This window comes from Mus musculus, chromosome 5 (genome assembly GCF_000001635.26).
Source record: "Mus musculus strain C57BL/6J chromosome 5, GRCm38.p6 C57BL/6J".
Taxonomy (NCBI): domain Eukaryota; kingdom Metazoa; phylum Chordata; class Mammalia; order Rodentia; family Muridae; genus Mus; species Mus musculus.
In genome coordinates this window covers 95,245,623-95,266,952 of record NC_000071.6, presented here as the reverse complement: position 1 = coordinate 95,266,952, position 21,330 = coordinate 95,245,623, and the positions used below count along the sequence as shown (strand labels likewise).

Genomic DNA, 21,330 nt, shown 5'->3' with positions numbered 1-21,330 from the left:
TATGAGGAAAGAAAAATATTTGGTGTCATCTTGGGCCACATGCCTATCTTAGAGACAGCCTGTAGACATGAGATGGGTGCTTGCCCATTTGGTCAAGGTGTGGACACATGGAACCAGGTTAGTAGAGCACTCAGTGTCTGAGAGACCAGACAGTGACTTCATCCAGGGAATCAGTCTCTCTACTAGCTTCTTTGGGCTCTTTGTTGCTGTTGACACAGGCTGTCATGTATGAGCTGCCTCTGCAGTAAGACAGCTGTGTACTCCTGATACTCCTCCCTCTTCTTTCCATGTGAAGGCAAGAGGGCAATATATCAAGCCCAGTCTCCAGCAAGGTTTTCAATGGCCTTTGAATTTGGACCTCTCATTTCAATCAGTAACTTGCAGTATTAAAGGTGCGTTTTACTCTCCAATTTCTCCTTAAAAGAATCCAGTTCCATGTCAGGCGTGGTGGCACATGCCTTTAATCCCAGCACTCGGGAGGCAGAGGCAGGCAGATTTTTGAGTTTGAGGCCAGCCTGGTCTACAAAGTAAGTTCCAGTACAGCTAGGGCTATACAGAGAAACCCTGTCTCGAAAAACAAAACAAAAACAAAAACAAACAAACAAAAAGAATGCAGTTCCACAGAAACTGATCTCACTGCTGGTTTGGTGGTCCACAGTTCCTGTCTCAGGATTCAGGGGTGGTAGCATCAGGGTAAATATTCAAGCTAGCCTTAGCTTCATAATTGGCTGCAGGCTAGGTTAGTCTACGTCAGACTGACTCAAAAATAAAGAAATATGTATGGAAAGTGGATTAGGGCATATCATTTCTAAGATATTGACCCAGAGCACCCATGCTCTGTGTGGGTGGAGAAGCACCCTTATAGAGGCAGGGGCAGGGGGAATGGGAAAGGAGGGTTCCAAAAGGGAGACCTGGAAAGGAAAAAAACTTTTGAAATGTAAACAAATAAAATATCCAAGAACAAAAAAAGAAACAAAATGCATGATATGAAGAATCAACAAAACCAAGAGCTGACTGAGAAAAATCAATAAAGTGGATAAACCCCTAGCCAAACTAACTAAAGGCCATAGAGAAAGAATCCAAATGAACAAAATAAGAAATGGAAAGGGAGACTTAGCTACAGAAACTGAGGACATCCAAAAATCATCATCATATCTTAGTACAAAAGAATTGTACTCTTAAAGTAGAGAAACATTGACAAGATCGAGGATGAAATTGCTTTTATGATATCTCTGTGAAGAGAGAACACTAGAGACCTTTGTCTCAGTCCCATCAGAAAAGCTTCAATCTTACACTAATACAATGTTTATATAAGCTACTCCCTTAAAGAACCAAAGTAAATTGAACTGAAGAACAAGAGACTGTTTCCCATAAGTTAGGAATGGCATTATCGGAAATGCTGTGGACAGTTTTCCTATCAGCTACAAATGCTTCCACAGTTATTTATAATTAAAGTGAAAATAGTTGTTTGGAAGAAAAAATATAAGTAAATATTTTTTATTTTATTATTGACATTTAACAAACAAAAAAAAGAAAAAAGAAAAAAAGAAAAACTACCTTGTTTGCTTACACATTGCTGATCTATTTCAAGCTGCTTAGTTACAAATGTAATTAGGTTCTTGGGAATAATAATTTTATTCATAATACTTAAAATATTGGCTCATGTGAAGGTGTTGGGAAACATATTTTCTCTTAGTATACTCATTGTAAACTTTCATTTAAACCATAGACTATAAGTACACTGTTATTTTTGTAATGTTTGGAAGATATAGCTGGGATATATAGGCTGTGGAAGAAAAAGAGTGTTGGAGCTTTGCTCCACCCATCAAATGTGTATGTATGTATATGTACAAAGTTGAAGGTTTTGAAGCTTACTTCATCCACCGTGTGTGTGTGTGTGTGTGTGTGTGTGTGTGTGTGTGTGTGTGTGTGAGAAAGAGAGAGAGAGAAAATATGTATGTAAATTATATGTGTGTGTGTGTGTGTGGGTGTGTGTGTGTGTGTGTGTGTGTGAGAGAGAGAGAGAGAGAGAGAGAGAGAGAGAGAGAGAGAAATTATGTATGATCCATCAACACTTCTTGCCAGTCACACTGAGTATTTTGCTGGCAACAGATTGCTTCTTGCCAACCCCATAGAATCAACCTTTGCTCCTTCAGAGAAAAGTCAGCTGGGTGATCAGCTACCAACTCTATGCACAGCCTCAGTTTGCCCTGGATGTCAAAGCTGGCCTTTGAAAAATGAAGATGTCAACATTTTACTTCAGGATTGCAAGCAAACTTTTCTTTCCTAGGCTCAATCCAAGAAGTATGTGCATCACTCATTTGTAAGTTTTCCAAAACAGAAGTCAGCAGTTATCACCTTCACAGTAGGATTTGGTACAGCTTCCTGCTCAGGCTCTTCTACCTACTTCTGGATCTTGGTCTCTCCTGAGCAGCTAGCACCAGCAATTCCAGTCCATGTATCCCAAACATCATGATGCTCATTCTGCATATCGGGTACTCAAAGTTTCTACCTCCTATGGGTAACAGGTGAAGTGTCAGTGGAAAAGAGATGACTTTCCATGGAGTCAGCTCCTCCTTTCTCCTATCTGGTCTAGGCAGTGTTTGGTTTTTCTCCTAGTGCTGAATGTCCACTAACAACCTAATGTTGTTAATGACTTTTTCTGAGCTGCCTCCATAGCCCTGTGAGTTTACTCCATTTTGTTACTCTTTAACTGGTACTACTACTACCTGTGGGAGAGTCAAGGGAAGGCTCTTTCCCTGTACCTACATCTTTACTATTAGTCCACTGTACACTGAACAGTATTTTCTCATCAGAGAACAACATCAGTCAAGGCATCTGCAATCTTGCTAGTGAAACTTCTGATCTACCTCTGTTCCCATCCTGCAAGATCCAGTCGATTACTTCCCCAAACCCCAGTGTCCCCCACTTGATGTTACATTGGCCATGCTTACCTGAGTTGAAATTCATGTGTAAATAGGACATATAATCCACCCAGCATACCTGAAATATTGCCTTCTCGAGCCTGTATATCAAGGCACCACAGGAAAGAAGATGGAAGGCCATGCTGACACCATAGCCTTCACAACCTTAGTGAATCTATCAGTGAAAGCCTCCTTGAACATTGCTGGGAGAAGATCAATGAGCAATTTCTCCAGAGACAACCAAGGTCTCATACTTCAGTGCCTTCTTCCTTATCAGCTCCAGGAATTGGGGTGGGCCATGAACTGCCATCCTGATTGGTTCTGGGAAAAATTCCAAGATAGAACAAACAAGTAAACTTTAACTCACACAAACACAAATCAGTGTCCAACAAGTATCACTAAAGGCTTACAATCTGATAAAGTTACTAAACATATTCTTTCAGTCTTCCTGTCTCTGGCCTCTAATCTCAGACTAGGGTAGTTGGATGGGTGAAGTGCCAGAAGGTAAGTAGTTCCAGATCAGCCATGCATATGGAGAACACCTAAATAAACCCAAACATTTAAAAACAAAACCAAACAAACAAAGAGTACTCCACACATTGCAGTATATGCCTTTCATCCCAGCACTCAGGATGCAAAGATGTGGAGATTTTTCTTTCTAGCCTGTTCCACACAATAAGTTCCAGGCTACTTAGAACCATGTGGTAAGAGTATTTAAAACACACATGCACACTCACACACAACCACACACCCATACACATACACCACACATTTTTTGGGATTCTATTGCTGTGGTGAAAAGTCATAGCCAAAGGCAAGCTGAGGGTAAAAAGGTTTATTTGGCTCACCCTTCTACACTGTAGTCCATCATCAAAGCAAGCAAGGATAGAAAAACATGACAGGAACCTAGAAGCAAGAGCTGAGGCAGAGGACATGGCAACTTCTTGCCTTGTTCTTGGTAGTTTGCTTTCTTTTAGGACCACCAGACCAGGAATAGCACCACCATAAGTCAGCTGGACATCCCCATCAAGCACTAAGAAAATTCTCCATTGACCTGCTCACAGCCCATACCTATGAAGCCATTTTCTGAACAGTTGTTCCTTCCTCTCAGATTACTCTAACATGTGTCAGTTGACATAAAACTATCCAGCACATCTTTCCCTGGTAAGCTTGACACAAAAACACTTTGTGAGACATAACCCTTCCCTTTTGGGTGGCGGGTGTTGATCACCAAGATCTCGGGTTAATAAATATCACAAATATAAAACATGAATAAGTAAACCTTCACAACCTTTACAAATTCTATCACATCGAAAGTACAGTCTCTGAAAAAAAAATCCAGTCTCCTCCAAGTCATCTGCCTGTCAGATCCAACTGTGGCACCTAGATGTACCCTGTCCACTGAGCTCCATTTTCCAGTCAATGGCTCTGCCTGCATTTCTGCAGGTCTCTCAGCATCTAGAATGTTCTAGTCAGTCTCTGCCCAAGGTCTCTTGCCTGCCAGGTTTCCTTAGCCACACACAGCAGAGCAAATTTCACCTGTACCCTGCAGTCCACCTACTTGCTCACAAATCTGCCCTGCTTTTCAGGAGGCTTGCTGGCACCAGAGACAACCCTAGAGCTAAAGGTCAGCATAAGAACACAATCAACAACAGCCAAGGCAATATGGCAACTCCAAATCCCAGATATTCTACTACAGTAAGCTCTGGATATCCTAATGTAGCTGAAGCAGAACAAAATGATCTTAAATTCAATTTTATGAAGACGATAGACACCTTTAAAGAAAAAAAATGAATAAATCCCTTAATGAAACACAAGAAATATAATCAAACAGGTGAAGGAAACACATAAAACTGTTCAAGACTTGAAAATAGAAGAGAAACCACTGAAGAAAATACAAACAGAGGCAATCTTAGGGATGGCAAACCTAGATAGGAGAAGAAACACCACAGACACAAGCATTTTTAACATAATACAAGACATAGAAAAGAAAATTTCATGTGTCAAAGATAGAGTAGAAGTATTTGATACATAAGTCAAAGAAAATGTTAAATCGAAGGAGGTTCTGACTTACAACATCCAGGAAATTTGGAACACTATAAAAAGACCAAACCTAAGAACAATAGAAATAGAAGAAGAAGATTCTTAGCTCCAAAGACACAGAAAATATTTTCAACAAAATAATAAAAGAAAAATTTACTAACCTAAAGGTAGAGTTGCTTATAAACATACAAAAAGCTTAAACAACACCAAATAGATTGGACCAAAAAAATCCTCCTGCCACATAATAATTAAGACACTAAATGTAACAAACAGAAATTATATCAAAAGCTGCAAGGGGAAAAGGCCAAATAATATATAAAGGGATACTTACTAGAATTACACCCAACTTCTCAAAAGAGAGTTTAAAATCCAGAAGGTCCTGGTGCAGACTCTAAGGGACCACAGGTGGATGGCCCAGACTACTATACCCAGGTAAAACTTTACATCACTATATATGGAGAAAACAAGATTGTCCATGACAAAACAAATTTAAACCATGTCCATCACCAAATACAGCCCCATAGGAGATACTAGAAGGAAAACTCCACTCAAGTAAGTTAACTCCACACAACAAATGAAATAATCCCATAGTAGCAAACCCAAACTGGAAACACACACACACACACGCACACGCACACGCACACGCACACGCACGCACACACACTCATAACCAACATCAAAACAGGAATCATCACTTATTGCTCATCAATATCTCTCAACATCAATGGGCTCAATTTTCCAGTCCAAAGACACAGACTAACAGAATGGATGTGAAAACAAGACCCTGAATTTGCTTCATAAAAGAAACAGAATTCAACAACAAAGATAGACATTACCTTAAAGTAAAGGGCAGGAAAAAGATTTTCTAAGCGAAAAGACCAAGAAGCAAGTCAGTGTAGCCATCATAATATATTTTGACTTTCAATGTACATTATGGAAGGACACTTCATATTCAAAAAATATAAAAATCCACTATAAGGATGTCTCAATTATGAATGCCAGGGAACACATATTAGTAAAAGATTACTAATGCTTAAATCACACTTCCAATATCATACATTGGTAGTGAGAGACTTCAACACCTTGCTTTAACCAAAAGACAGATTATCGAGGCAGAACCTAAGCAAAAAATCAGAAATAATGAAACAAGCAGAAGTTATGAATCAACGGGACTTAACAGATACCTTTAGAACATTTCACTCAAACAAGAAAGAATATACCTTCTCAGCACCCCATGGAACCTTGTCCAAAAGTGGCCATGTAGTTGCTTACAAAGCAAACCTTAAGAGATACATGAAAACTGAAATAATTACCTGTCTCTTAACAGACCACAATGGATCAAACTGGATTTCAACAGCAGTATAAACAACAGAAAGCCAACAAATTCCTGGAAACTAACAACCCTCTACTCAATGATTACTCAATGGGTCAGAGAAGAAATATATTAAAGACATTGTAAAATTCAATGAAGATGAAGGCAGAACATACCGAAACCTAAAGGATACAATGAAAGCAGTGTTAAGAGGCAAATTCATAGCACTAAGTTCCAATTGAGTACTACTCAGCTATTAACAAAATGGAGTTATGAAATTCTTGAACAAATGGATGTATCTGGAGGATATCATCCTTACTGAGATAACCCAATCACAAAAGAAGTCATTAGATATGAAAAGAAGTCATTAGATATGCACTCACTTATAAATGGATATTAGCCTAGAAACATAGAACACCCAAGATTCAATTTGCAAAACACAAGAAAATCAAGAAGAGTGAAGACCAATTTGTGGATAATTCATTCCTCCTTAGAATAGGGAACAAAATACCCATGAAAGGAGTTACAGAGACAAAGTTTGGAGTTAAGATGAAAGGATGGACTATCCAGAGACTACCCCACCTGGGGATCCATCCCATAGTCAGCCACCAAGCCCAGACACTACTGCATATGCCAGAAAGTTTTTGCTGAAGGGACCCTGTTATAGCTGTCTCATATGACTGCGTGGCAAATACAGAAGTGGATGCTCACATTCATCTATAATATCGAACACAGGGTCACCAATGGAGAAGCTAGAGAAAGCACCCAAGGAGCTGAAGGGGTCTGCAACCCTATAGGTGGGAACAACAATATGAACTAACCAGTACCCCCAGAACTCATACCTCTAGCTGCATATGTAGCAGAAGATAGCCTAGTCGGCCATCACTGGGAAGAGAGGCCCCTTGGTATTGCAAACTTTATATGCCCCAGTACAGGGAAATGCCAGGGTCAAAAAGCAGGAGTGGGTGGGTAGGGGAGCAGGGTGGGGGGAACTTTTGGGGTAGCATTTGAAATGTATATAAAGAAAATATCAAATTTAAAAATAAGATACAACTTGCAAAACACATGAAACTGAAGAAGAACGAAGACCAAAATATGGTCACTTTGCCCATTCTTAGAAATGGAAACAATCACCCATGGAAAGAGTTACAGAGAAAAAGTTTGGAGCTGAGACAAAAGGATAGACCATCTAGAGACTGCCATATCCAGGGATTCATCCCATAATTAGCCTCCAAACGATGACACCATCGCATACACTAGCAAGCATTTGCTGCAAGGACCCTGATATAGCTCTCTCTTGTGAGACTAGGCTGGGGCCTAGCAAACACATAAGTGGATGCTCACAGTCAGCTATTGGATGGAGCACAGGGCCCCCAAAGGAGGAACTAGAGAAAGTATCCAAATAGCTAAAGAGATCTGCAACCCTGTAGGTACAACAACATTATGAACTAACCAGTACCCAGGAGCTCTTGACTCTAGCTGCATGTGTATCAAAGGATGGCCTAGTTGGCCATCACTGGAAAGAGCCACATTGGACATGGAAACTTTATATGCCCCAGTACAGGGGAATGCCAGGGCCAAAAAATGGGAATGGGTGGTTAGGGAAGTGGGAGGGAGGATATGGGGGACTTTTGGGATAGCATTGGAAATGTAATTGAGGAAAATATGTAACAAAAATATTAAAAAAAAGAAAAATGAAAAAAAAGAATTAGCAAGGTACTTGCTGCTGGGTTAAACTCTTGTTGGTCTGCTCCTGAGTAGACTCCATATCCTGGTCCATCCTAGAGCAACCACTGCATTCAGAGTCTTGGAGCTGCTGCTGGGAGCCTGGTAGACTTGGAACCCATCAACCACCCCCGACCCCCGAATACCACTCCCCTTTCTTCCATCCATTCCACCCCTTCTACCTGATACTTGCTGCTGTGGCAGACTTCTAGTTGGTCTGCTCTGTGAAAACTCCATATCCCAATCTATCCTAGAGGACCTGCTGCACTCAGAGCAGTTGTTCTACCAGTGTCTGACAAATACAGATGTGGATACTCACAGTCTACCATTGGCTGAGCACAGGATCCCCAATAAATGACCTACAGAAAGGACCCAAGGAGCTGACAGGTTTTGCAGCACCATAGGAGGAACAACATTATGAACTAACCATTATCCCCAGAGTTCCCAGGAACTAAACCACCAACTAAAGAGTACACATCATGGGACTCATGGCTCCTATGCTCATGGATTGATAGAATTAACATAGTAAAAATGGCCATTCTGCCAAAGGCAATCTATAGATTCAATGTAATCCCCATCAAAATCCCAACACAATTCTTCAAAGACATAGAAAGAGCAATTCTCCAATTCTTCTGGAAAGGAAAAAAATCCCAGAATAGTGAAAACAATTCTTAACAATAGAAGAGCAGCTGGGGGAATCACCATCCCTGACATGAAGCTTTACTACAAAGCAATGGTGATAAAAACTGCACAGTATTGGTAGAGAGACAGACATGTTGAACAATGGAATAGAATTGAAGACCCAGAAATAAAAGCTCACACTTATGGTCATTTGGTCTTTGACAAAAACACCAAAAATATACAATGGAATAAAGAAAGCATCTTCAATAAATGATGCTGGTCTAACTGGCTGTTTGTTTGTAGAAGAATGAAAATAGTCCCGCATTTGCACCTTGTACAAAGCTCAAGTCCAAGTGGATTAAGGATCTCAACATAAATCAAGACGCACTGAATCTAGTAGAAGAGAAAGTGAAAAAGAGCCTTTAAGGATAGCTAAAAGCAATCCATGTGGGGGAATATCAGGGACAAGGCAGAGACCTGGGGTGGGTCAGGCTCCTGGGAGGATATGGGAGTGACCCTGGGTGAGACCCCAGGAGCTAGGGATAAGGAGACTGAAATGGCCACTTCCTGTAGCCAGGCAGGATTTCCAGTGGAAGGAGGGGGACACCAACCCACCCACAAAACCTTCCATCCAAAAATGTCCCTGCCTACAAGATATACAGGGATAAAGATGGAGCTGAGATTGAAGGAATAACCAACCAATGAGTGCACAAATTTGAGACCTACCTCATAGAGGAGAGCCAAACCCTGACACTCTTGATGATACTTGGTTGCACTTCAGGACAGAAGCCTAGCATAAACATCATGTGAGGATTCATACAGCAAGTGGTGGCAACAGATGGACATGCACAGCCAAATATTAGGCAGAATTCAGGGAATCTTTTGATATAGTCAGAGGAAGGATTGAGGGAGCCAGATGGGGTCAAGTATACCAGAAGGAGACCTAGAGAGCCAAGTCACCTGGACCCATTGGGCATTCATAGAGATTGAGCCACCAACCAAAATGCATGCATGGTCCAGACCTAGGGCCCCTACAAATGTGGAGCAGATGTGAAGCTTGGTCTTAATGTGTGTCACCTAAAAATTAGATCAGGGGTTGTCTCATTGAATTTTGTTGCCTTCCATGGAATCTATGGGAACCTAGTGGGGCTATCTTATTTGGCCACAGTAGGAGAGGATGCATTTGTTCCTGATGCAACTTGGTTTGCCAGGGTGGTGTGGTAGCTGATGGGGTTGCATAGTGAATACCTTTCCTTCTCTTGGGAGAATGGGAGGAGGAAATGATGAGAAAGGGTCGAAGGGTAGGCCTGGGAGGAAAGGGAAGGCAGGATGTGATCAAATGGTAAAGTGCATAAATGAATGAGTGAAAATAAACAGAAATGATAAATAGGGAACTAGACATGTTTAACATTTAAACTTTTTCAACTGCAAACTGAATAGAAATGTGTTCTCCCTGAAATATATTAGCAACCTATGTTTTCATGGTCTACTTATAATTAAACTAAATAGTGATTAAATATGCAAAAATTTTGGTATAAGATAAAGTTGTGAGGATTGTTGTGAAGCTTTGTGGCTATAGTTAGTATGTACTTATAACTGATAATTAGCATATGTAAATTATAAACACACAATGTTGTTCAGTCAGACAAAATCCTACAGATACAAATAGGTAGGGTTATATTTATTTTAGTTTCTTATCTCCCCCCTCTTCACATTGTTTCTTTCTCCTCTCTTATCAGTATATGCTTAAAATTTATACTACAAAAATTGTTCAGGTTTTTTATTCTTTTGAATTTTATTTGCTTATTTGTCACAGCTTTTATTCCATTCCTGAGCAGGGATAAGATGAAGTCAAGAGAGACCGGAAGGAAAGTGCTAAGGGATTCTAGCTCCATGTCAGGAGGAAGTTTTGTGGATTTTGATATTAGTTATTTACATAAGTAGATAGAATGACATAGAATTTCTCCTCTGCAGTCTCAACCTACAGGGTGTGGAGATAACTGTTATGTATTATTACATCCTGTTTAATGGGGTTCACAGATCCAGTGAATGGATAGAAAAACACTTTACAAAGTAAAACACATCCAGAGATTTCTTGGATTGACTTAGGACATTGGTATTACTTTGATATATCTACACAGTGATTATCTAAAAACAAACAAACAAACAAACACACCATCAACACGCACAAGGTCACCAAATATTTGAAATGTAATTAATTAAATATAATGCCAAACTGGTAAGCTTTCCTGCAACATAGATACCTGTTTCCTTGTGAATCTGTATCTGTGAGTGCTTTTTCCCTTGTCAAACATAGGCCTGGAGAGATGATGGCTCAGTAAGTAAGAGTCTTGGTTGCTCTTTCAGACAACCTGAGTTCAATTCTAGACAATTACCTGGTAGCTGATAACCATCTATACAGGGTTCTGATGCCTTTTTCTGTCATGCCAGCTTACATAGTAATAGAACAAGAATAAACATTAAATGCATTCAGAAATAAATGTTGTACATTGACAAACTCCTAATTTCCTCTACTCATCCATAGTTTAGGAGCTCAAACTCTGGAGCCCAAAGCACCCTACCCTATTGCTCTCCAGCTGAGCTCAATGGACACACCTGAAAGTTCACATGCTCTCTTCACAGAGCCACACAACTGTTGATGATCACCATCCAAGTTTTAATTAATTGGGCCATTTTCTTTATTACTTTGTGAAACTGAGTCCTTTTTTATTTAAGAACTTCTTCGACTAGGTGTATAGCTACATGTATATTATGTGGGTTTGTGTATGTGAAAGGGGGCATTCACAGAGGCCAGAAAAGAGGGTCCTATCACCTGAAGCCTGAGTTCCATTGGAAAGACACCTGATTATTAGCTCTGAAACAGAACTTTGCTCCTCTGCAAAAGCAGCCTGTGCTCTCCACCTATGAAGAGTCTCTCTCCATCTATGCATTGTTTATTTTAAGAATACAAATGCATGTTAATTGTGGGGAAATTTCAGGTGAGTCCTAAGGAACAAGGTCAGGGAACTGTTGAGCTAGGAAGACAGGTTGCAAGGGAAGACAGAAAGAAGGAGTGTAAGAGAGATTTGTTGTTTGGTTTTTCTTCCTCTTTACCTTAGGCCAGCCTAAATGTCCATATGGGTCCCACCTTAGCTGATAACTTTATCCATCTTCCAAAGATTGTGAAAGGCCTGGCATCAATGTGTACATTTTAACTTCACTCCAGAGGGTTTACTATACAGAAAAGGGGTATAATGACTTGGCAGAGGGAGTCTTTTTTCTTTTGTTCTTTTTTTTTTATTACAACTGAAGAATTAAAGTACATTTGTTTTGTAAAGTACATGCTTTATGTAGTGGAGAGACCTGCATATTATGGGATACCTTTATATAAAATATGGGTGTGTCATAGAGTTTTGGAGTCCACTGGAATAAGGCTTTAGAGACATGTGGCTTAATGGATGGATATAGAGGTTCCAGTAGTCACTTCATTAAAGCATGATAAAAAGATCAAGATTACAAAGCCAGACTGGAAATCCTGTTTACTTTGCCCTATGTTGTCTTCTTTCCTTTAGGCATCTCGGTTGAGTCCAAGGTGCCTTGAAATCTGAATGTACTAGATATTAATTGTGATCCTTTTAATCTTCCTTCGTAGGAGGTGTGACTATGTTGCTCAAATTGTTTAAATATTTTGTGCACATAACTGATCAGCCACCCAGGAGGGTTGTACACGTAACCCAGGCAAAGTACAAGGGAAATAAGTGTCAAGAAAAGTTTCATTTTATACATTTCCAATTTCTTTTTTGTGTGTGTGTGTGTGTGTTCTTTCCACACCAATACTCTTTTTTTTTTTAAAATTAGGTATTTTCCTTGTTTACATTTTCAATGCTATCCCAAAGGTCCCCCATACCCACATCCCCAATCCCCTACCCACCCACTCCCCCTTTTTGGACCTGGCGTTACCTTGTACTGGGGCATATAAAGTTTGAAAGTCCAATGGGCCTCTCTTTGCAGACTAGGCCATCTTTTGATACATATGCAGCTAAAGACAAGAGCTCCCGGGTACTGGTTAGTTCATATTGTTGTTCCAACTATAGGGTTGCAGTTCCCTTTAGCTCCTTGGGTAATTTCTCTAGCTCCTCCATTGGAGGCTGTGTGACCCATCCAATAGCTGACTGTGATCATCCACTACTGTGTTTTCTAGGCCCCGGCATAGTCTCACAAGAGAGCTATATCTGGGTCCTTTTAGCAAAATCTTGATAGTGTATGCAATGGTGTCAGCATTTGGAAGCTGATTATGGGATGGATCCCTGCATATGGCAATCACTAGATGGTCCATCCTTTCCTCACAGCTCCAAATTTTGTCTCTGTAACTCCTTCCATGGGTGTTTTGTTCCCATTTCTAAGAAAGGGTAAAGGGTCCACACTTTGGTCTTTGTTCTTCCTGAATTTCATGTGTTTGCCAAGTTGTATCTTATATCTTGGGTATCCTAAGTTTCTGGGCTAATATCCACTTAACAGTGAGTACATATTGTGCGAGTTCCTTTGTGATTGGGTTACTTCACTCAGGATGATACCCTCCAGGTCCATCCATTTGCCTAGGAATTTCATAAATTCATTCTTTTTAATAGCTGAGTAGTATTCCATTGTGTAAATATACCACATTTTCTGTATCCATTCCTCTGCTGAGGGGCATCTGGGTTCTTTCCAGCTTCTGGCTATTATAAATAAGGCTGCTATGAACATAGTGGAGCATGTGTTCTTCTTACCGGTTGGGACATTTTCTGGATATATGCCCAGGAGACTTATTGTGTGATTCTCCTGTAGTACTATGTCCAATTTTCTGAGGAACTGCCAGACTGATTTCCAGAGTGGTTGTACAAGCTTGCAATCCCACCAACAATGGAGGAGTGTTCCCCTTTCTCCACATCCTCGCCAGCATCTGCTGTCACCTGAGTTTTTGATCTTAGCCATTCTGACTGGAGTGAAGTGGAATCTCAGTGTTGTTTTGATTTGCATTTCCCTGATGATTAAGGATGTTGAACATTTTTTCAGGTGCTTCTCTGCCATTCGATATTCCTCATGTGAGAATTCTTTGTTCAGCTCTGAGCCCCATTTTTAATGGGGTTATTTGACTTTCTGGAGTCCACCTTCTTGAGTTCTTTATATATATTGGATATTAGTCCCCTATCCGATTTGGGATAGGTAAAGATCCTTTCCCAATCTGTTGGTGGCCTTTTTGTCTTATTGACGGTGTCTTTTGCTTTGCAGAAGCTTTGCAATTTTATGAGGTCCCATTTATCGATTCTTGATCTTACAGCACAAGCCATTGTTGTTCTATTCAGGAATTTTTCCCCTGTACCCATATCTTCGAGGCTTTTCCCTACTTTCTCCTCTATAAGTTTCAGTGTGTCTGGTTTTATGTGGAGTTCCTTAATCCACTTATATTTGACTTTAGTACAAGGAGATAGAAATGGATCAATTCACATTCTTCTACGTGATAACTGCCAGTTGTGCCAGTACCATTTCTTGAAAAGGCTGTCTTTTTTCCACTGGATGGTTTTAGCTCCCTTGACAAAGATCAAGTGACCATAGGTGTGTGGATTCATCTCTGGGTCTTCAATTCTGTTCCATTGGTCTACTTGTCTGTCACTACATTTCCAATTTCAAACAGACTTTTTCTTCCCATGAAATACCAGTGTTTTCCATTCCTGGGCCCATCTAACCTTTCTGACCCTGAACCAGATAGTGAGGTTGGTAACAGTCAAAGACCACACAGAGAGAACATCCAAGTTTATAAGTATAGAACTAAGCATCTAGTTAGTTTGTCCGGGGAGAAGCCAGGTATCAATGCCAAACTGTGTTTCTGACTCCAATTGGCCCCTGTTCCCTCCACCCTTCCAACTGTTCCTCCATGTCAAGCTCAGTCTCCAAGACACCAGTCACTGTACATCCTTATGTTTCCAACCATCTGAGCAGTGTCAGAAGCCATGGGCTCCTAGGTCCCCAGATGAAAGATGTATATCAAGCCTATTGTTTATTCAAATCCAGAACTCATATTTCCCAATTTGCTGCCAACAACAACAACAACAACGTCTGGACACCTGGTGTTAGACACAGCACTCACCACATGTATGGCATATATCTGTAACAAATGAACTGTTCTTGGGCTGCCTTTTTGCCCTGAGTGTATCTATGAGCTCCTGAGCCCATCATAGATCATAGCACTCCAGAGGGGCAGTGTATTGTTTCACATTCATCTTGGTCCAGTTGGCTGTTGATGCGAAAGGTCCTTCAGGATGGGCATGGAGAAATCACTGTTGTAGAAGTTGACATTGGAGATCTGAGTGCATTGTTTGAATCCAGGTAGGAGGGCATTGACCTCGGAGTCATTCACCCTACATCCTTGCAAATCCAGAGTCTCAAGAGTGCTTACCACTTTCATGAGGAGACATCTCAGAGCCATAAGATCAAAATCCAGTAAAACCACACCTCTCAATCCCAGATGTTTTAGCTGAAAGAGGATCAGACAGCAGGAGCAGGAATCCAGGTCTCTCTGTGAAATTAGGGAGTAACTAATGGAGAGGGTCTTCAAGGGTGTCACAAGGAACCTAGGGTTAAAGGACACAGAGAGTTAGTTCAGTCAAATGGTCTTGTAGAGGTTTGGCATGGATATACTGAGTGGTAGAAAGAACCAGGTGCCCCAAGTTCAGTTTGACTAAATGATTAAGGACATCATTTATGATACTTTCTATTGGAACCTGTTCAGTCCATTCAACCCCACAATTCATCTCCTGTCCTCACTCTCAAGCTAAAAATCAATTCATTCCTTAAGCCCAGAAAGCACTCAGAAGAAATTTCCATCCCATGAAATTTTTGACAGGATCCCAATATTTGCTGTGTGTTCACTGAATCTGCATACTTTCATTCCCACTGCAGTCGTGCTTGCTCTCATTTACAGCCCAAGCTCTACCTCCTATCCCATGCATTCAGTGCTACTTGGGCTCAAAATATTTCACTCATGGAAACTGGGTAAATATAGAAGGCTACTCTCATAGTTCAGATCATAAAACCCATGTTCACAATGTGACAATGAGTTCCCTTACTACTCACTACCGTGTCCCCTTTCTCTTCCATTTCCATATGATTCTGTGGGAATGATTTCAATTACAACTAATTTTTACTAGCTCTAACCTATTATTTGCACCCAATCGCTTCTCTCCATCAGGAGTTCTCATCTGAGACACTGATTTACTTTGCAAAATTTCCCTTGTTTATCTCAGTGTACATAGAAACAAGACATAACTTTCTGATTCTTATGGGTCTCTAAATGTTTGTTCCTAGTGGCTGGCTGGCATCATGTACCACTAATCCTTATGATAAGACAGACAGACTTGCTCTGATAGCTGAACCAGCTCTCCATTATGGCCTACCGTAGGACCTGATTCATCTGGGATATGAGAAAATGGACGCAGAACATGAAAAGTTGCTGGAGACAGTTGAATGAGAAGAACTGAGAAGTAAACTTGTTGATACACTTGGCTTCTCTGACTCTTGTTCTATTGAAAATAGGAAAGGTGATACCAGGAAGGGATACCAGGAAGACTTTTCAAAGATTTCACAGCTGCCCAAAGTAGTGAACAAAATATGCCAACTCTAACAGGGTCCAATTCAACTCCAATTCAGTGATGTGCTCTGCATAAAAAATATTCAAGGGGGCAAAGAGTTGGCAGACAACGCCAAGGTCCCCAGAGGACTCTCTACAGTATCTTAGGACCCCTGGTGAATGGAACACAAGTTCTGTTCCAATCTAATCACGCTGGACCTGAGACAGCATTAATTAGGGAAACAGAAAATGCGGCCTGACCAGGGTCACAAGTTCCTTCCTTTTGGCGCCAGGACCTGGTCACCTTAGGCATGAAGTCAGCGGACACCCCCAAGGTCACTAGAGGACTCTCTACTTGATCTTAGGACCTCTGGTGAGTAGAACACAACTTCTGCCAGTAGGCAGGTTCAAACGCCAGATATCTGGGCACCTTCCCTATAAAAGGAGAGCTTGCCTGCAGAGAGTGCTCTGACTACTGAAACTCAGGAGAGAGCTAGTCTCCCAGGTCTGCTGATGAGGGCTAACAGAATCACGACATCAACAAGCTCTAACGAGAGACAACTATAACAAATAAGTCCAGAGAATACCAGATGACGAAAGGCAAACTTAAGAATCTTACTAACAGAAACCAAGACCAATCACCAACATCAGAACGCAGCACTCCCAACTTGCCCAGCCCTGGGCACCCCAACACACCTGAAAAGCTAGACCTGGATTTAAAAGCATATCTCATGATGATGGTAGAGGACACCAAGAAGAACTTTAATAGCTCAGTTAAAGTACTACAGGAGAATATGGTAAAGAGTTACAAGTCCTTAAAGAAAAACAGGAAAACACAACCAAACTGGTAGAAGTCCTTGAAGAAAAGCAGGAAAACACATCCAAACAGGTGATGAAAATGAACAAAACCATACTAGACCTAAAAAGGGAAGTAGACACAATAAAGAAAACACAAAATGAGGCAACACTGGAGATAGAAACCCTAGGAAAGAAATCAGGAATGATGGATGCAAGCATCAGCAACAGAACACAAGAGATGGAAGAGAGAATGTTATGTGCAGAAGATTCCATAGAGAACATCGGCACAACAACCAAAGAAAATGCAAAATGCAAAAGAATCCTAAATCAAAATATCCAGAAAATCCAGGACACAATGAGAACACCAAACCTACGGATAATAGGAGTAGATGAGAATGAAGATTTTCAACTTAAAGGGCCAGCAAATATCTTCAAGAAAATAATAGGAGAAAATTTCCCAAATCTAAAAAGGACACACTCATGAACATAAAAGAAGTCTACAGACCTCCAAATAGACTGGACCAGAAAAGAAATTCCTCCCCACACATGATAATCAGAACAACAAATGCACTAAATAAACATAGAATATTAAAAGCTGTAAGGGAAAAAGGTCAAGTAACATATAAAGGCAGGCCTAACAAAATTACACCAGACTTTTCACCAGAGACTATGAAAGCCAGAAGATGCTGGACAGATGTTATACAGACACTAAGAGAACACAAATGCCAGCCCAGGCTACTATACCCAGCCAAACGCTCAATTATCATAGATGGAGAAATCAAAGTATTCCAGGAAAAAAACCAAATTCATACATTATCTCTCCACGAATCCAGCCCTTCAAAAAATAATAACAGAAAAAAAAATACAAGGACAGAAACCACGCCCTACATAAAGCAAGAAAGTAATTCTTCAACAAACCTAAAAAAGACAGACACAAGAACAGAATTCCAACTCTAACAACAAAAATAATAGGAAGCATCAATTACTTTACCTCAATACATCTTAATATCAATGAAATCAATTCCCCAATAAAAAACCATAGACTAACAGACTGGCTACACAAAAAGGACCCAATATTTTGCTGCTTACAGGAAACCCATCTGAGGGAAAAAGACAGAAACTACCTCAGAATAAAAGGCTAGAAAACAATTTTCCAAGCAAATGGTCTGAAGAAACAATCTGGAATAGGCATTCTAATATTTAATAAAATCAATTTCCAACCCAAAGTTATCAAAAACGACAAGAAGGGACACTTCATACTCATCAAATGTAAAGACTTCCAAGGAGAACTCTCAATTCTGAATATCTATGCTCCAAATGCAAGGGCAGCCACATTCATTAAACACACTTTAGTAAAGCTCAAAGCACACATCGCACCTCAATCAATAATAGTGGGAGACTTCAACACACCACTTTCATCAATAAAAAGCTTGTGGAAACAGAAACTAAACAGGGACACAGTGAAACTAACAGAAGTGGTGAAACAAATGGATTTAACAGATATCTACAGCACATTTTTTTCCTAAAACAAGAGGATATACTTTCTTCTCAGCACCTCATGGTACCTTCTCCAAAATTGATCATATAATTGGTCACAAAACAGGCCTCAAAAGATACAAAAACATTGAAATTGTCCCATGCATCCTGTCAGATCACCATGGACTAAGGCTGATCTTCAATAACAACATAATTAATAGAAAGCCAACATTCACATGGAAACTGAACAACACTCTTCTCAATGATACATTTGTAAAGGAAGGAATAAAGAAAGAAATTAAAGAATTTTTAGAGTTTAATGAAAATGAAGCCACTACATACCCCATGTTATGGGACAGAATAAAATCATTTCTGAGATGAAAACTCATAGCTCTGAGTGCCTCCGAAATGAAACTAGAGAGAGCAAACACTGGCAGCTTGATAACACACCTAAAAGCTCTAGAGAAAAAGGAAGGAAATTCACCCAAAAGGTGTAGATGACAGGAAATAATCAAATTCAGGGGCGAAATCAACCAAGTGGAAACAAGAAGAACTATTCAAAACATCAACCAAACAAGGAGCTGGTTCTTTGAGAAAATCAACAAGATAGATAAACCCTTACCCAGACTAATGAGAGGGCACAGGGACAGCATCCTAATTAACATAATCAGAAATGAAAAGGGAGACATAACAACAATTCCTGAAAAAATCCAAAAAAACATCAGATCCGTCTATAAAAGGCTATACTCAACAAAACAGGAAAACCTGGACGAAATGAACAAATTTTAGACAGATACCAGGTACCAAAGTTAAACCAGGATCAAGTTAATGATCTAAACAGTCCTATATTCCCTAAAAATTTAGCAGCAGTCATTAATAGTCTCCCAAACAAAAAAAGCCCAAGACCAGATGGGTTTAGGGCAGAATTCTATCAGACCTTCAAAGAAGATTTGATTCCAGTTCTTCACGAACTATTCCACAAAATAGAAGTAGAAGGTACTCTACCCAACTCATTCTATGAAGTCATAATTACTCTGATACCTAAACTACAGAAATATCCAACAAAGATAGAGGACTTCAGACCAATTTCTGTTATGAATATCGATGCAAAAATACTCAATAAAATTCTAGCTAACCGAATCCAAGAACACTTTAAAACAATCATCCATCCTGACCAAGTAGATTTTATTCCAGGGATGCAGGGATGGTTTAATATACAGAAATCCATCAACTTAATCCATTATATAAACAAACTCAAAGACAATAAACACATAATCATCTCCTTAGACGATGAGAAAGCATTTGACAAAATCCAACACCCATTCATGATAAAACTCTTGGAAAGATCAGGAATTCAAGGCCCATACCTAAACATGACAAAAGCAATCTACAGCAAACCAATAGCCAACATTAAAGTAAATGGGGAGAAGCTGAAAGCAATCCCACTAACATCAGGGATTAGACAAGTCTGCCCACTTTCTCCCTACCTATTCAACATTGTATTTGAAGTCCTAGCCAAAGCAATTCAACAACAAAAGGAGATCAACGGGATACAAATTGGAAAAGAAGAAGTCAAAATATCACTTTTTGCAGATGACATGATAGTATATATAAGTGACTCTAAAAATTCTGCCAGAGAACTCCTAAAACTGATAAAAAAGCTTCAATGAAGTAGCTGGATATAAAATTAACTCAAACAAGTCAATGGCCTTTCTCTACACAAAGAATAAGCAGGCTGAGAAAGAAATTAGGGAAACAACACCCTTCTCAATAGTCACAAATAATATAAAATACCTTGGTGTGACTCTAACTAAGGAAGTGAAAGGTCTGTATGATAAGAATTTCAAGTCTCTGAGGAAAGAAATTAAAGAAGATCTCAGAGGATGGAAACATTTCCCATGCTCATGGACTGGCAGGATCAACATTGTAAAAATGGCTATCTTGCCAAATGCAATCTACAGATTCATTGCAATCCCCATCAAAATTCCAACTCAATTCTTCAATGAATTAGAAAAAGCAATCTGAAAATTCATCTGAAATACAAAAACCTAGGATAGCAAAAACTCTTCTCAAGGATAAAAGAACCTCTGGTGGAATCACCATGCCTGACCTAAAGCTGTACTACAGAGCAATTGTGATAAAAACTGCATGGTAATGGTATAGTGACAGACAGGTAGACCAATGGAATAGAATTGAAGACCCAGAAATGAACCCACACACCTATGGTCACTTGATCTTTGACAAAGGAGTTAAGACCATCCAGTGGAAAACAGACAGCATTTTCAACAAATGGTGCTGGCACAACTGGTGGTTATCATTTAGAGGAATGTGAATTGATGATTCCTATCTCCTTGTACTAAGATCAAATCTAAGTGGATCAAGGAGCTCCACATAAAACCAGAGACGCTGAAACTTATAGAGGAGAAAGTGGGGAAAAGCCTCGAAGATATTGGCACAGGGGAAAAATTCCTGAATAGAAGAGCAATGGCTTGTGCTGTAAGATCAAGAGTCAACAAATGGGACGCCATGAAACTGCAAAGCTTCTGTAAGGCAAAAGACACTGTCAATAAGACAAAAAGGCCACCAACAGATTGGGAAAGGATCTTTACCTATCCTAAATCAGATAGGGGGCTAATATCCAATATATATAAAGAACTGAAGAGGGTGGACACCAGAAAATCAAATAATCCCATTAAAAATGGGGTTCAGAACTAAACAAAGAATTCTCACCTGTGGAATACTGAATGGCTGAGAAACACCTGAAAAAATGAGCAGTGTCCTTACTCATTAGAGAAATGCAAGTCAAAACAACCCTGAGATTCCATCTC

General features: G+C 39.9%; 1 protein-coding gene across 1 annotated transcript in view; it reads right to left on the bottom strand.

Annotated features, from left to right (window-relative positions):
• Positions 1-21,330, bottom strand: part of Gm6468 (predicted gene 6468) — a 40,895-nt gene that overhangs the window by 16,343 nt on the left and 3,222 nt on the right. Inside the window, exons 2-3 of the mRNA NM_001378727.1 lie at positions 15,059-15,233; positions 2,955-3,245 (exon numbers count right to left, since the gene is read on the bottom strand). Coding sequence (NP_001365656.1) covers positions 2,955-3,001 — 47 coding nt within the window. The 5' untranslated portion in view covers positions 3,002-3,245; positions 15,059-15,233. The remainder of the gene's footprint in view (positions 1-2,954; positions 3,246-15,058; positions 15,234-21,330) is intronic.